This window comes from Lactuca saligna, chromosome 7, assembly GCF_052625555.1.
Source record: "Lactuca saligna cultivar CGN05327 chromosome 7, ASM5262555v1, whole genome shotgun sequence".
NCBI classification, from domain to species: Eukaryota; Viridiplantae; Streptophyta; class Magnoliopsida; order Asterales; family Asteraceae; genus Lactuca; species Lactuca saligna.
This window is the reverse complement of record NC_136423.1, coordinates 132,624,835-132,642,067: the sequence shown is the minus strand read 5'-3', so window position 1 is coordinate 132,642,067 and position 17,233 is coordinate 132,624,835. Positions and strand designations below refer to the sequence as shown.

Genomic DNA, 17,233 nt, shown 5'->3' with positions numbered 1-17,233 from the left:
TAACATATACTATAACTTAGTTAAGATTATTCATTCTAAATAATCTTTCATCAAAAATTCATTTTTGACGCCTATCGTCTCTAAATTGACTAGCCCGAATCTACGGGCGTTATAATTAAGTGTGTTAGATCTGATCCCACATCGGCTTGGAAGGAGAACGAAACATTTCCTTATAAAGGGGTGTGGATACCTTCCTTGTCACAACGCGTTTTAAAGCCGTGAGGGCAGCAGATCCCATAAGAACTCTGCAGTTAAGCGTGCTCTGGCGGGAGTAGTACCAGGATGGGTGACCCCCTGGGAAGTCCTCGTGCCGAGTAGCCCAAAGCGGACAATATTGTGATACGTGCCATAGGGGGATGTTACAAATGGTATCAGAGCTAGGGCACGGGTCGATGTGTTCGACAGGGACGTCGAACCCTATAATGAGGGGTGAAAGTGGGTTAGATCTAATCCCACATCTGCTTGGAAGGAGAACGAAACATTTCCTTATAAAGGGGTGTGGATACCTTCCTTGTCACAACGCGTTTTAAAGCCGTGAGGGCAGCAGATCCCATAAGAACTCTGCAGTTAAGCGTGCTCTGGCGGGAGTAGTACCAGGATGGGTGACCCCCTGGGAAGTCCTCGTGCCGAGTAGCCCAAAGCGGACAATATTGTGATATGTGCCAGAGGGGGATGTTACAATATTATACATGTGAAAACTAATTATCCTATTAAGAATGTGATGAGAAAACTAGAGATGTCAAGAAGGATGGCAAAATGGTCAATGAAGTTAAGCATGTTTGACATCAAATATGAGCCAAGATCTACCAAAAAGTCACAAACATTAGTAAACATTGTGGCTGACTTTAGTGATGATCTACAAAACGAAATAGACATTGAAACTAAACAACTCCTAGAAGATGAACACTTAGGAAAATGGATGTTGTTCACGGATGAAACTTCAAACTAAAAAGGAACCGGGCTAGGGATCATACTAAAATCACCACAAGGGGGGACATCCTACCCCAGGTAGCTAGTTTTGAATTCAACACAACCAACAGTGAAGCCAAATATAAAGCACTCATCATGGGACTATAAATGGTTAAGGATCTTCAAATCAAGGATCTTCAAGTATTTGTTGATTCTTTATTATTAACTAAACACTTCAATGGATCTTATGCAGTGAAAGGTGAAAGATTAGTAATACACCTTGAGATCCACAAAAAATTAGCCTCTGATTTTGAAAATTTTACCCTAACCCATGTTCCTAGAAAAGAAAACACAGAAGTAGGCGCATTAGCCAACGTAGGATCCTCCCTAAGGATCCCACCATAAACGAATATCCTTATAAGCTACATAATAACTCCAGCTATAGAAGCCTTTTCCGACAAACCCAATGATCCTGAAAAACTAATAACTGTACTAGCCATTGGAGATCTTGACCCTCAAATCCCTCCACAAAGGGATCCTGATGAACAGGATACTCAAAGAAGCCCACAATCATGGATCCAACCCATTATGGAGTATCTCCAAAATGGCACGATCCCAACAGAAGAAAAAAGCAAAAGAGCATTCAAAACAAGAGTCTCAAGATTCATAATAATCCAAGGTAAACTTTATAAAAAGTCTATGGCAGGTCCATAACTCAGATGCTTGGAAGATCCTGAAGCTGTAGAAGTCTTGAAGGACATACATGAGGGAGACTGTGGAAATCACACTGGAGGCATATCCTTATGCACCAAGGTATTGAGAATAGGATACTATTGTCCAACCATGAAGAAAGATTCATTTCTACATGCTTAAATGTGTGATGCTTTCCAGAGACATAGCAACATCCTACATCAACTGGCGGAACTCTACATTCTATTATCTCTACATGGATATTCAAGAAATATGCAATGGATATAGTAGGAAAATTACCAATAACTCAAGGAGGAAAAGTATTCATGTTGGTGATGACTGATTACTTCTCGAAGTGGATCGAAACCAAAGACTTCATTCAGGTTAGATACAAAGAGGTAGTCTCATTTATTAAACGTAATATCTTGACCAGATTCGGGATCCCTGTTGAAGTTATATGTGACAATGGATCCTAATTCATAAGCAAGAGGACAAGATAATTTTGCACGAGTTAGGGAATCAAAATGATAATGTCCACTCCTATTCATCCCCAAGCTAATGGTCAAGCAGAATCTAGCAACAAGATCATAATAAACAACTTGAAGAAAAGGCTAGATGAAAAGAAAGGGAAATGGGTAGAAGAGCTTCCTTTCGTCCTATGGGCAAATAGGACTACTTCCAAAGTAGCCACAATTCAGACCAAGGTTCTAAATAACGTAAGGTGTGACTTGGCGGCAAGGTAAAAGTTAAGTCATGACAAACCTTGGCAAGCCATGACGTTTTGTTTAAGGCGTGACTATATTATATACATTAAAAGATATAAATCATATAATTATTGAATTTTATCAAATATATGAAGTTTTTAGAAATGTTATATTAATATCTAATAGAAAAAAGTTTACAAAAACTTATTTATTTTAGACCCGATAAAAAAAACAAAAAAACGACAAAAAAAACCGTCGCCTTGAAAAAAAAACTCGCGTCATAACGCGATAAGGCGCGCCTTGACACGTTATTTGGGCGTCACGACTCATAAACCCACCTTGGACGTTTTCGTAACGGCTACATCACGCCTCGCGCCATGGAACGCATTGAGACGTTTTCCCACAACCTTGGAGTTGTAACCGAATGAAATGTGATAGAATTCTATTTTAATATGTTGGTTAACAAAGTGAATATGTGAAAACCCAATTCTAGGGTTGGAGTGTGGGCTGAGCACAAATTTTTCATCGGCATACACATGTTACCATCTAAACACCTAGAGATTTATTTCTTTTTATTTTTTTTTTGCATTGTTATTGGGTAAATCCCAAATCCTTATTGGGCAAGCTCTTGTCGTGCAAAACCGAATATTAACATTTTGAAATGTTACTTTGGGGTTTTCTGCCTGATTATTTTTTGATGTGCTTAAAGTATCATATAGTGTCCTAATTAAAACAATCTTCTGGATCCTTGTTGGTCCCAAACTTACATTCACAAAACTAGTACATTATAAACACTTTTACTTTCCTTGACTTAGCCAACTTTCTACAGTGTGTTTTACACTAACCAAAGATACTAAACATCACAAAATAACCATATTATACAAGCATTACTCATATATTTGTTCATTGCATTCATACCATTGAATACTAGAAACATACCATAAACCGTTGCACCTTTTGAAATGCCGGTTTGACCTTTTGAAAGATGATAGTTTGGCAGAGTAACTACCAGAATATGACTCAATTACAGATAAGACCTCCAAGCTTAGCTTAAATCTTAACAACTTAGTAGTAAATTTTCATAAATTATTCTTCTTATTTCCATCTAATCTCCGGTAGAATTATATATTACATCATAACAGGCTCCGAATAAATCTCAAATCTTGTTGAACATGATAGTTGAGGCTCCTACATAGTCCAAACTCCATAATGTAAGCAATCAGCACAAACTTATATATAATTAACCATACTACTTATACAGATGCTTTACTAAATATTCTATTCAAAACTTACCATTTGTTAGTAAGTATTTGATTTGAAAAAGCATGCATGCAAAATATGTTCCTTGTGAACAGTTCCATTATATGCAGTTGTGGGAAGTGCGAGTGAACTATTATTTGGTGTTGGAAAATTTAGGTTACTTGGGAAACTAACAATATCTAAACCTTAGGGTTCATTTCAACCGCCTAGAGTAATGCCACACACCTACACGCTGCAACGTGCACACCATATCATCTTACTTCATACTAATTTTTAAAAGTGGCTTCCAATCGCATTGAGTCCCATGCTCCTAATGTTTCATGCATGGCCCCTTAGATAAATATATGCTTACACAAAGAATATTTGTATTCTGATAAGTAACACCTTTTGGATTCCAATAAGGTGAGAAATACCTGAGACATAGAAGATGCAAATGGTACAAACCGCCCAACCATTTGTTGAGCGTAATGGACTTTTTTCCGTATTGAGCTAAGTAACCTTCCATATGTCAATTTGCTTTCGGTTTCAATAACTTGGATGAAGCTAAAAGTTAATGCACCTATAGCATTGCCTGTGAAAGCCTGCATAAATGTCCTTATATTAATATTTTTTACATCAAATTCAATTAAGTCTGTTAAAAATATATTTTTTTTTTTAGCAATTAAGCCCAAAAAACTTATAATTTTACATATTCAAAATTTTTACCCAGTAAACTGGTCATGGATAGAGTATGAGCACTTTTTTATAAATAGGATATAAAAAATTTAGGTTTTTTTGTAATATATATCTTTTAAAAAAAAAATTAGTTTCAATATTTTATCTTACTAAAATCTTAATGTAATATTTATGTGATATAAAATATTATGATACTATTATCCTATTGTATTACTGTATTTGATGGATGATATTATCGTACAATATTTTCTTTAAAGTAAAAATAATAATCAAAAAGCTACAAAAATTTATATTTAGAAAATAATAATAATAATAATAATAATAATAACATTTCCCAAACAAATGATATCAATTTTGTTAAAATCATGATTTTGATCATATGATCGTATGATTTGATCATCATATCTATGTAAAATAATCATGATCATACTTTGATCGTTTTTGGGTAAGATATAATTATGATCATAAGACCGGATCATAAGATCAGAATATCGATTTTAAGTTCATTAACTTTAAATTTTCTCTAAAAATCTAATATTTGTTTCGGACTAACTAGATGCATCCAATATGAACCTTAGAAACACCTTTTGAATTTTATTTTTAAATAATGTATTAGAGATGTATTTTTAATTTTTTAAAGTAATTATTGTGAACTAAAGTGTTAATTGGTAGATGAAATAGGAAATATATTTATTATGTTTGAAAACGTTTTTGATGGGATCAAACTACCCTCGAATTGATCTTAATTACAATCATGATTTTACAAAGCGGAAAACAATGTTATATATGATCCCGATCTTGAAAAGCTTTGGTTGATATCATTTGTCAGAAAACTATAATCAATGTTATATTTAGAAGAAGGAAATTAACATGAAAGGATATTCTCCATCACAATGAGAATATCATAATATTAAATTAAGATAATGCAATTCATCAAGCACAAAGAATATACTGAGATTGTAAGATAATATTATAATAATCATTTTTTTATAAATAAATAAATAAAACCTTAAATTTTGATCATATTTATTAAAAAAATTGCATATTGGATTGGTGGCTATTGGTTTAACATGTAAAAACCCAAACATGAAAACAAATGCAAGTTTTTTTAGCCTAATTGCTCAAACAAGTATTAGGATTTAATTGAATACAATGTCCAAATGTAAGAACTTTTGTGAAGTTTACCCTAAAACAAATACATAGTTGGTAGCGTGTTTGAGGCTATAACCTTAACTGAAAAACGACGAAAGGACACTAACAAACAATATGTGTTGCAACAATATTTGTCGTTCTTAATCACTAATGTTTATGATTTTCGTTCCTACATCCTATAATGCATAGTTTAATGAAATAGTTGAATGTATTGGCATGCTTAATTGACATTCATAATTGTGGAATGTTATGTTAGCAACCAATGTATATGAAGTTCAATGATCATTGAATTTTTCAATAGGAAAATAAACCTTTTAATTATTAAATATATATTCCACGGAACTTTATATAATTAAATGCATTGTAAAAAAAACTTGAGAAAAATTATTTGGAGAGTTAAATAATGATGTGTCAATGTTGGAAAAAATGTCCAATGACCCAACTATTAGTAACATTTCTAATAATAACATGATTATTTTGGGTTGTCCTTAAGACTCTTTTGAGCAATTAAAAGACAAAAAAAATATACGAGAAATTAGTTTGTTAATTTATCATATTGTGATAAATTAATTAGAAACTATTTTATAATTAATATGGAATTAATTAAAGGCATTGAATGTTAATTAATAAAAAAACTTTAATTAATCATAACATTCCAGAACCCAAGGGATAAGGTTGGAAGAAAGCAGATAAGCCCTATCAGGATTTTGGAGTTGCTTTGGGATTAAGCAACTAAAGTCTATAAATAGGAAGTTATGAGTCAAACCCTAGATGCTCATTTCTTGCTAAAAATTTTGTTCTTCCCTTCCTCTTCCTGAAGTGGATAAAAATTATTAACCCTTCTAAGGATTGTAGCATGTTTTGATATCACTTCCCTCTCCTAGGGTTTTATCATTTTGTTCAAGTGGTTTTCTTGGGTGTGAGCTATTATAGGGATTCTACTTGAGTCCTTACATCCAAACAATGGTGAAAAGAACTAGGTTTCAAGTAAGGAGGTTTCTAGCTAATAAAGAGGTATGTAATGTTTATTATTACTCTCGTAGTTGTGATAATATAATGAAACTGATATTTGTAACACCAAGATTCTGATATGTTTCTCTTAAAAAGTTTTATTCAACAAGTTTTAGATTTGGTGGCCACAACATGGTGAATGGGGTCTCACGAAATGGCCATGGCCAGAAGGTGCGTGAAGGTTTAGTGGGCGCTACAACGTTGCCACCTGATGGCCATGATGTGGCATCAATTTAATGAAAAACTACAATTTTTGGGGTTTGCTCCCTTATTTAAGGAATTTCATGGCTAAGATCTGCACACCCTTAGCCTCCATCACCTCCCTTCCTCCCTCCTTCAAACCCTATCCTTCATTGTTGAAGTTCTTGATTTTTGTGGTGATTTGAAGAAGAAGGAGAAGAAGGTGATCCTTAGGAATTGATTCAGTAAGTAACTCTCCTAATCATCTTTGTGCATTTGTTTTGGACAATTATAAGTGTCCAAGCTCAACCTTTATGCATTAAACTTCTAGATGTAAGCTTTCATGCTAGTATTTTCATGATTGGGAAATTTTAGATGAATAGATCTCATAAAGTTAGCAACTTTATGAATTCTTGAGATCATTTTGGGGTCTAGTGTTGTAGATCAAGAGAGTTACGAAGTGTTGGTTGCTTTTATGAGATTTGAACCCCATTTTACACCATTTTGATCTAGTTTGAATTCTATAGACGCATTGGACATGCATGACAGTATAGCATCAATTTTTATGATGTTTTGGATGTAATAATACCTTCTGAAATGCATGGATGGATGACTGGAGAGATTAAGAGCTTAATGTAATAAGTTGGTTTGGGCGATTCCCATGATGTCGAGATTGACCTCCATGCTGTGGCGTTATGCAGTTTCACGACTATCTTGTCGTGAGTCTACCACGATGTGGAAAGGATTGGTCACAATGTGGCAGCCATCTGGGTTAACTTTTGATCGATAACTGTTGACTTTGTCCAAGTTTGACTTTAGGTCAAATTGAGGGTTTTGGATAGTATTTTAAGACTTGGTTCTTGATTGTTGTATAAGTGACCAAAAGTACATGTTTTGGATTTGCTAGAGCTATATTATTTGTTTGCTAGCCTATTAGGTGAGTTTTCTCACTATACCTTGTATTGCAGCATCTGTCCTTATGTGTAGGAAGTTGGCATAGTGTAGTGATATGGTATATCAGTAGATCTGTATTATTACATGTATTGTTGGTTATTGTTTAGTTCATATTATGGTTGGGTTGAGGATTTACTTCTTTGTACTATAAGCCAAAAAACGGTGTGCAATCCAGTCATAAGATGAAGGTCAAGAGGGAAATCCAGTTTTATGTTCCAGGATCGGGAGCAACCTAGTCATAAGTTGAGGGTCGGTAGTGTAATCCAGTCATATGTTGTGGGCTCAGAGAAAGCCAGTCTTCTTGTTATGGGCCCCGGGGGAATCCAAACTATATGGTTGTGTGTTTGGTGTGTATGCATTGTATATGTATTGTTATGTAGGGTACTTTTGGGGAAATCACTAAGTTTTGGCTTATATTTGTTGATTTCAATGTTTTCAAGTACTTTAGATGATCAAGGCAAGGCGAAGGCGTTATCGTAAAAATCTTCCTATTGATTTATGTTTAAGAGATTATTTGATTCTCTTATTTCTAGGGATTTGATTTGAAAATAATGGTTGGTTATCTTATGGTTTAGCAAAATCTTTTTAATAAAAATTAAAAAAACAATTCATGGTTTTGGGATGTTATAAGCTGGTATCATGGCTCTAGTTTGAAAGAATTGGATGAACGTTTGTGTGATTTTAGACTCAAACTATGGATCTACAAAATATTTTTCAGAATTAATTTTAAAATGATCAATGGAGAGGATGTGATGTGTATAATCAGTCGGATCCTAAGGAAAGTTATTTCCTAAGAAATCCACACTTGTTCTATGTGTATTGATGATATGTTAGAAATGCATGTGATATTATAGGTTAGGGATTTTCAGGAAATTGCTAATAGAATTGTCAGATTTATGTTGCATGATAGCCTAGAGGATTTCTTGGTATGATATATGAGACTGACATATTACTATAGTTTTTTAGTGTATGCATCATGGTTGTACATAAGTAATATTTTATAGCCTGAGAATGTTTGATTTACCCTTATTTCTTATTCCTTGTCTAGTTTTGGACATAGGGTAGGATTAATTATTCTATTGTCTATCGAATCTAGTATTATGTATGATTAGTATACACAAGCCGATTGCAGGGTTAGTGGAATTTTCATGAGTGAGTTGGGTTGTTACTAATTCAGCAAGTAAGGAATTGTTAGTTACTCTTGAGAAAGTTGATATAGGATGTATGGGTATCCTAGTTGCTTGGGCCTAGTGGTTAGGAATTTCATGTAAGGATTTTCCTGATCTTTATGATGTCTTGTTGCCAATCGGTTTCGGTGCTCGAATGTTGCTTGCTTTGTGTTATGCGAGGCCTATATTGATGTTAATTAAGTATTATGTGAATATGTTGGGTTGCATGTCACAAGGATTAAATAATATAAGATTATTTGATTCAATTCTATTGTGCAACTCTTGTTTGAGTCAAACTGTTGTAGGGCAGGATCTTTCAATCGAAAGATTGTTTAATTTATGTTGCATCTAATTGTATTCCTAAGATGGTTAATTGGAATTTGTAGAAGTTTCCTCTACGGTTGAGTGCACGGTGAGGTAGGGCTCTAGATTGACTAAGGAATAGTGTTAGAGCGTGCTTATATGGGATATGGAATCCTAAGGGAGCCTAGGAAGTACCTTAGTATGATGTCTAGCGCGAGGATCTATGAGAATGGTCATTAGGAAGTGACTTATAGGATTCGGGATGATTCTTAAGGAAAGTATGGATAAATATGGAAAGTAATATTGGGCTTGTACTACTTGAAACATAGGATCCATACTCGAATCAAGGAAAACACGGGGATTCTAAGCAGATGGTTTAGGGTAGATAGCATGGTTTGGCACAATGATTTGTTGCAGTGTTCTCAATGTCTGTTTTTGTCGTAAGGGGGTATGGTTTGATTCGTGGTGAATCATTTTCATCTTTCAGCAAGGGAATGTCTGATACTTGACCATTCTTTTAGTTCGTTCGACTAGGTGAAGACTACATCTCAAGTCGGATAGGTGGCATAGTTTTGAAAATATCAGGCGTGTCCAAGGAGGATCGAGATGTTCTAACTCGTAAAGGAGAGTTCTATTGATATGTTGAATTCTTCGGAGCTATTAATTGAGAATCTTTAAGGGGTTCTTGAAGCTCCAGAGGAGGATAAGATTGTGGATGAATTCTTCTAATGCAAGTTATTGTTTCACGGAGTTTTGTTCATAGGATTCCTTTTCAATCAAATGGTATTATGATCGATTTCTCTAAGATTATGATGACGATGTTAGAAAGGCTTCTGATGTCTCCATCTAAGGCTCAGGATTTCTTTATGATTGTTATGTCACTATTCAAATGATCTTCATATGCCATTTTACATACTGAGATTCAATGTTGGTGAGTACTTGGTCAAGCTGGTGTGAGGCTTTGGGATTGCATGCGTCAATCAATAGTAGTTTAGACCCTAAGTGGGGGAGAATAGGTATAGTGGGGGAGAACAGGATATTCTTCTTGGAAGATTATCGGTTTACCCAGTTTTTGTGGGTTCAGCATAGTGGGACGAGGGAACCTACAATTCAAGTATGCAAGGTTTTAGTGTAGGGTTATTGTTTCTGAAAGTGACAAAGTTGGGATACCATTGGAGTACTCATGGTAACGAGGTTTTCTAGTGTAGTTGTGAGTATAGAGCAAGTTGTCTTCAAACTTATGTCTTCAAGAATGCATATGTTATTCTCTTAGAAAAAAGTTGATGGGTTGGAGCCTCGTGGTGGTCCATTGTCCTTCCTGGAAGCGTCATGGATCTTGACAAACAAGTGTTGAGCTCTGCTTAAGTTAGGTACTAGATACAGAGAACGCAATCAACTCTCGATGTAGGTTGGTCATCTTTGGTTGAGATGGATAACTATTGACCTGTCAGTCAGCCTCAAAGTTGGGTAAGAGCATTTTCATTTTGGGGTCATTGGATTTAGTTATTGATCCATTTCTGGTCGGTTGGTCAGTTCATTCCTCATCAACATCTAAGAGTCGTGCGAGGGTCTCCAGGGAGTAATAAAGGAAGGTTAAATTGATGTGTCAACCCTTCTTCAAGTTTTATAAGGCATATATCTTGGTCTATTTGTTTAGGAACTCTTTTTTTCTAGTTGTAGAATCAATGTCTCTAGTAGGCTCGAGTTTGGAAGGTATCCATGGTTATTTGAAGCTTGGAAGTCAAATCCACGTTATTCAGTTTTTCGAGTTTGACCACGGAACTTCGCAGAGTTCAATTTAGGAAAATCACACCATCAGGTTTGGTATTTGGGTTAATCCGATCAGGTTTCTGACAGCATTTCTAGATAATTTTGTAATTTTCTCCAAATTTAGAGGTATTAACAGGTTCGTTGGGAATTGGTGGGATATGTTCGGTTTCAATCAAGGTGTGGGATCTTGTTTTGATTATTAGAAGAATGTTTTTGTGAGCAGCTAAGGTTTGGCATTTCTCCCAATTTGTTGTTACTTCACCCTTTAGGTAAGGACATGATAAAGAAGGAACACATTCGGCCTGAAGAAGTTTTGTGTTGGTAAATGTGAATTGTTAATAGTCCTAAAAATACCGTCTTGTGGAGTGTAAGGGGACTGAGTGTGATAACCTCAGTACATATGGTTGGAATAGTACGTATTTGATTTCTTACTTTTAAGTTGGGGCAAAGCCTTCAACAGTTTATCTCATTTCCTAGTTAGTTGACTATGTTCCTACAGGACGGTAGGATGATGGTCGTGTACCCATAGGCCCATCAGGCGCTGGTCGGTAGTATTCATGTTTGTGATTGGGTGATAGAAAGAACGGTGAAGAACCGTAAGATTCTCATCCCAATGGTTGGATAGTGCCACGACGTGTCTTGAAGCATTGTGTATTTCACTTATGTGTTGGGATGGCAGTTGTGTCATGGAGATCTGCAAGTGTAATTTATTGGTCTTTGGTGTAGTTGGGTATTTTGAGCAATATGGAAATACTACTGATGGTCAATAGTTGATGGGTTTGTGTCAGATTATGGTAAGATTTTGATTTGTTGCAAAGTCGCAATTGTTATCAACAGTTCCTTGTGGAGTTTTCGTAATGGATCTTTATGTGTGGTTGTGAGAACAGATTTGAGTGAGTTGAGTTGCCAATGATGAAGTTTTTTGTAGGAATCTTGGATGATTTTTTAAGTGGTTGTACTCCAGAGCATCTGGGAGTGTGATTTCCCAAGATTGTCTTCTAGATTGACATTGTTACACTCGTGGGAGTGGTGGGATAGTGATGACTTTCCAGTAAGTCAAGTGTGTACTTGAGAATTTTTAGGCGAAATTAAAATTTGCGATGGGTAGAATCAGACCTATCATGGTCTGTTTGGTCATTCTTCTATTTAGACTTAAGGTTGCTAGGGTTGTGTCGATGTATAGGCTAGGCTAGGCTAGTCTGTACTGTTGGGCTTTTGTTTGAGTCTATGTTCATCCGTGAGTGTGGTTGTCAGAGACAACAGTTAGTTGTGGAATACATTCTTTAGTTCATTCATTTGATGGTGCAAGGTTGGTAAGGAACTCGGTAAAAGTGGACATGCGAGTTTCCCGGTCAACAAGTTTGACATATACGACAGGTTTGTTCTCCGAGTTTTTGGGTACAGCCTTAGAGCCTTTGAGTTAAGGATAAGAGCTAGTTTTCTCAAGGTTGGTTAGATGCTATGTTCAGGTTGTTGCGGTCATGAATTCGATCTTCTGTTAGATTCCGCTTGGGTTCAGAAATCTTTCTATTTGTGATTGCAGATTTTGTCACTCTGGGTGGTTTTTGCTGATAGTAGGAAGTAGACTTGGAAGAGCCACAAGGAGTTTGTATGTGTTAAGGAGTTCTCGGTAAGGAATGATTTCAAGGAAAAAATCTAATTCAAGTGGGGGAGAATTGTAACACCAAGATTCTGGTTTGTTTCTCTTAAAAAATTTTATTCTCCAAGTTTTAGATTTAGTGTCCACGACGTGGTGAATGAGGTCCCATGATGTGGCTATGGCTACAACATGCCAACCATTTAATGATATACCCTAATTTACATGGTTTGTGCCCCTATTTAAGGAATGCGATGGCTAAGGTTTGCACACCCTCATCCTCCATCACCTCCCTTCATCTCTCTTTGAAACCGTATCCTCCATTGTTGAAGTTCTTGAGTTTTATGGTGATTTTTTGTGATTTGAAGAAGAAGGTAATACTTGGGTATTGATTCAACAAGCAACTCTTCTAATCATCTTTGTGTACTTGTTCCAGACCATTGTAAGTGTCCAAGCTCAACCTTTATGCATTGAACTTTTAGATGTAAGCTTCCACGCTAGTATTTTCATGATTGGGAAAGTTAGGATGAGTAGGTCTCATAAAAATAGAAACTTTATGAATTCTTGAGATCATTTTGGGGTTTGGTGTTGTAGATCTAGAGAGTTATAGGGCTTTGGATACTTCTATTAGATTTGAACCCCAATTTAAACCATTTTGACCTAGTTTGAGTTCTAGACATGCATTGGACATGTATTACTATAAAGCACTAATTTTTATGATGTTTTGGATGTAGGAATGCCTTCCAGATTGTATGGATGGATAACTTGAGGGATTAAGAAATTAATGCAATAAGTTGGTATGGGCGATTCCCATGACGTGGAGATTAACCTCCACGTCGTAGCGTTATCCAATTTTGCGACTATTTTGTTGTGAGGCTTCCACGATGTGACAAGGATTGGTCACGATGTGGCGTCCATCTAAGTTGGCTTTTCATCGTTAACCATTAACTTTGACGAAGTTTGACTTTAGGTCAAATTAAGGGTCTTAGGTTGTAGTTTGAGGCCTAGTTCCTGATTATTGTATATGTGACTAGTAGTACCTATTTTTGATTTGCTAGATCTGTGTTGTTTGCTTACTAGCCTAAGAGATGAGTTTTCTCACTATACTTTATATTAAAGTATGTGTCATTATGTATAGGAAGTTGGTATATTGTGGGGATATCGTATATTGGTAGATCTGTATGATTACCCGTATTATTGGTTCGTGTTTAGTTCTTAGTATGGTTGGGTTGAGGATATATTGTTTTGAGCTGTAAGCCAAAAACCCGGGAGCAATCGAGTCATAACCTAAGGGATGGTTGGGCAAAATAGTCTTATAATGCTGGCTCAGGAGCAATCCAGTCATAAGTTGAGGGTCGGGGGCAATCCATTCTTATGATGTGGGCTCAGAGGCAATCCAACCTTCATGTTATGGGCCCGAGGGCAATCCAATCTTTATGGTTGTGGGTTCGATGTGCATGTATTGTATATGTGTTGTTGTGTGAGGTATTTTGGGGGAACTCCTAAGTTTTGGCTTACAGTTGTTGATTTCAATTTTCCAAGTACTTCAGATGATCATGACAATTTGAAGACGTGACCGTACACATCATCATGTTGATTTATGTTTGAGATATAATTTGATACTTTGATTTCTATGTATTTGATTTGAAAAAATTGGTTGATTCTCTTATGGTTAAATGAAAACATTTTTAATAAAATGAAAAACTTGTCATGGTTTTTGGGATGTTACAAGATCCTTATAGATTGCATGAATACATTGGAATTATTGTATGTTTCCATTGCGGATAATCGTATGTATTGTGTATGCCTTATGCTTAACATGTATCTTTTGAATTTATTTCTTTTGTCTCTCATTTTCTTTTCTTACTAAAAAGAATCGAAATAGAAGCCATCTAACAAACGTTGAAACTATTTGTGGTATCGGGGATATGTTGGTGCCTCACAATCTAGATCTAAATTCTCTCTTTCAATATGGCGTATCGACAGGGTAATCGGGCGTATAAAGGATGGAGATGGGCTCTTGAGAGTGATGGTGTCTTCACTGTTATCTCTTTTAGAAAAGCCTTTGATTATATTCTTGTTTTTTGTCCTTATTCCCATAGTGTGGAGCAAGGTCGTTACGAGCAAGATTAACATTTTTTTTTTGGAGACGGAGGTTAGTGGGATTACCCACCAAAGAGAACTCGACCAGAAGGGGGATGACGATTACAAATATGTTGTGTCTGTTGTGTAACATAGTTATGGAAAATGAAGTGCATCTTTTTCTCTCATGTTCGACCGATGTAGAGTTGATGGCCCACTTGAGTAGGTGGTGGACGAAGCTTCCTTTTTTGGCGTCTTGCAATTCTCTTCACACTTCGATCATTAGTCCGGTTAACCTAAATTGAAGGTATTTTGAAACTGCCATTCATGAGGCTATTATGAGAGCCTTCCTATAGACTCTTTGGTCTTATAGGAATAAGTTATGTTTGAGAGGCAAGTCAAAAGGCATTTTACAGTTAGCTAACGAAGTGAAGTATTTATCTTTTCTTTGGATTAGTTATAGAGGGAAAGACCAAAGGACTTATAGTCTAACGGTATCCGGTGATGCCCTTCCTACTTGAGGTTGAGGGTTCAAGTTCCGTCGTTGACATATGTGGATTTAAGGTGTAGTTTAGGAGTAGATTATATTTGTCGTTTCAAAAAAAAAATTATAGAGGGAAAGAGCTTAAAACTTTGAATTGGGAAGATTGGGTGTAATTTTGTTTTCTTTTCTAGTTTCTCGCTCGCTTTTCTTAATAAAGTCTTGTCGTTAAAAAAAAAAAAAAAAACATCTACAATGCAAAATTTAATAAAATTGTTGAATGAACGACAATCAATCTACTAAACTCATCTATAATAGCAAGCCAAGTTGAAATATAATAGATTTGGATTTTAATGCCTATCGCACTAATTAATGAAAACAAAATTAAATTATATAAAAATATATTCGATTGAATTTTGTAGATTCCAATACAATCTAGAAATTAATATTAAAATAGTACCCAAAATAGAAACTTGATGTAAGAATCCATTAAACTTAATAGATCTTAATGTGGATGCCTAATGTTTTGTGTAAAGTGGGAAATGATATAGTGTACAACACACTTACTATTTTGGCGGAAGAGTAGTAAAGAAGATGATAATTACCGATGTATCCGCTGAGTTCTGGTTATCTGCACAGGCACTAATACACAGTGCTTTGCCTCCACGAGTCCCTTTATTTATAAGTTGGTGTTCTTCCCACATATATAGTCCATCCCTGCTCCATGAAAGAACATCACGAAGTTACTTTTTTTTGAAATTCCATCTAAAGCAATGAAAACTTGTTTCCAAAACGTTAATTAGTATCCACCTTAATGAATTGTTTGACTATATTTAAACATCTCAATGTTCTTTCTTAATGAATTGTGGGCAGTAATAAAAAAACTGGGACAAAAAGTGTTTCCATCGAGTAAATAAAAGGAAATTAACACCGACTGGTTGATCTGGCAAAGAAAGGGTAGATCTAGCACAGTTCCACTAAAGCAAGTGTCAATAACACTATGAAGTGTTACTCCATGAGGCAGTGGTGCTACAATGGTGGCATTGATTTCGTCATCAAGTATCACTCCCGCCACTCTATAGTCAAGAGGGCACAACGCTTCATCATACCCATCAATCTCATCTCCATCTTCATCAGGAACTTTGCATGCATGCCCTGAATAGTAGAATATCAACGAGTCCCCAGATTTACAACCTTCAACCAGCCAGCGTAATGCCTCTTGTATGTTACGTTTTTTTGGAATCCTAGAGCGATCGGATTCCTCTTCTGCAGAAAAAGTTACATTATCACAAACTTAGATATGTTTCACATGAACGAAGTTAAAGTTTAACTCGAGGCTTTCAAAGTGGATCGAAAAGCACCTGTAAGGACGAGGATTGAATCATTCAGAAAACCCAGTTTGTTCACAAGTAGTTGTTGCATGCTCCTTACATTATGAACACTGGCTTCAAGTTTCTTGCTATGGCCTTTGTAGGTCACACCACATAGAACAGCCTTCTTCCTTTTTTGCGCCAGAGGTGTTTGTGTTTGTTGTTTGATACTGATTTGAGAAAAACGTGGTAACCTCGACAATGTCTGAGTGGGGTTTCGTTGAAGATCGTCTACTACATTGGTAATTTGTTCAATTCGTTTGAGAACGGGTACCTTGAGCTTTCTGTAAAAAAGGCTAACAGTCCCACAAACGGGACATGGTGCATATTGTGAATTAGACAACTTAACCAGGGTCCTTCTGCATATTTTGCAGCGTTTTTCTGTAGTTGACATGTTTGCGTTGTACAAATTAGAAGAGTACCTAGGTGGAATGAAGTATGGATGCTTGCAACTCTTATTGGTTTGTCTCTTCGGTTTTTATAGTCCAAGTAGCTATGTATCTCACCATATCCTAAATATATTCGATAATATCTGGTTTAGAGTTATAATTAATGGAATGACTAGCTTTATTCTTCTTGAAAGTAAATGACAGAACCAGGTTCACATTTATTTTTAAATAATACGTAGTATCAGTTTTGAGGATATAATATTCTGAAAGATAATAGAGTTTAATAAAAGTTTCACATTTGAAATTCCTTTCGAGAGATGGATACACTTTTGTTTTGACAAACCGACAATGGTTGCGTTCAATTGTTAAATTGACCAATGTGAAAGGATGAGATGATGTGGTAAGGATGGAATCGAGTGATAAAATGGAGGATGTGTAAGCAGATGACGTAACTCAGTCACAGTCATCACCGATGTAATCCGAGCACATGGTGTCGTACACTTATAATTGAAATAGATAGACATAATTTAAAAGATA

At 35.7% G+C, this 17,233-nt stretch overlaps 1 protein-coding gene and 2 pseudogenes across 1 annotated transcript; 2 read left to right on the top strand and 1 right to left on the bottom strand.

The window, feature by feature from the left end:
• Positions 1-201: 201 nt before the first annotated feature.
• LOC145007628 (5S ribosomal RNA) lies at positions 202-319 on the top strand (annotated as a pseudogene).
• Positions 320-517: 198 nt separating this feature from the next.
• Positions 518-635, top strand: LOC145007627 (5S ribosomal RNA; annotated as a pseudogene).
• Positions 636-3,179: 2,544 nt separating this feature from the next.
• LOC145005546 (metacaspase-1-like) lies at positions 3,180-16,769 on the bottom strand. The gene is made up of 5 exons (XM_078964629.1): positions 16,299-16,769; positions 15,873-16,203; positions 15,543-15,654; positions 3,977-4,144; positions 3,180-3,491 (listed from the first exon to the last, which is right to left on the bottom strand). The coding sequence occupies exons 1-5, from the start codon at positions 16,699-16,701 to the stop codon at positions 3,432-3,434; spliced, it is 1,074 nt and encodes a 357-aa protein (XP_078820755.1). The 5' UTR covers positions 16,702-16,769; the 3' UTR covers positions 3,180-3,431.
• Between the last annotated feature and the right edge of the window lie 464 nt (positions 16,770-17,233).

What these genes read in the sequence shown, in the direction of transcription:
- LOC145005546 (XM_078964629.1), bottom strand. Translation starts at nt 16,701, where the DNA reads ATGTCAACTACAGAAAAACGCTGCAAAATATGCAGAAGGACCCTGGTT. An exon ending in TTCAATCCTCGTCCTTACAG is followed by an intron (nt 16,204 to 16,298) that starts GTGCTTTTCGAT and finishes CTTTTTCTGCAG; the next exon opens with AAGAGGAATCCGATCGCTCT. An exon ending in AGAACTCAGCGGATACATCG is followed by an intron (nt 4,145 to 15,542) that starts GTAATTATCATC and finishes ACATTTATGCAG; the next exon opens with GCTTTCACAGGCAATGCTAT.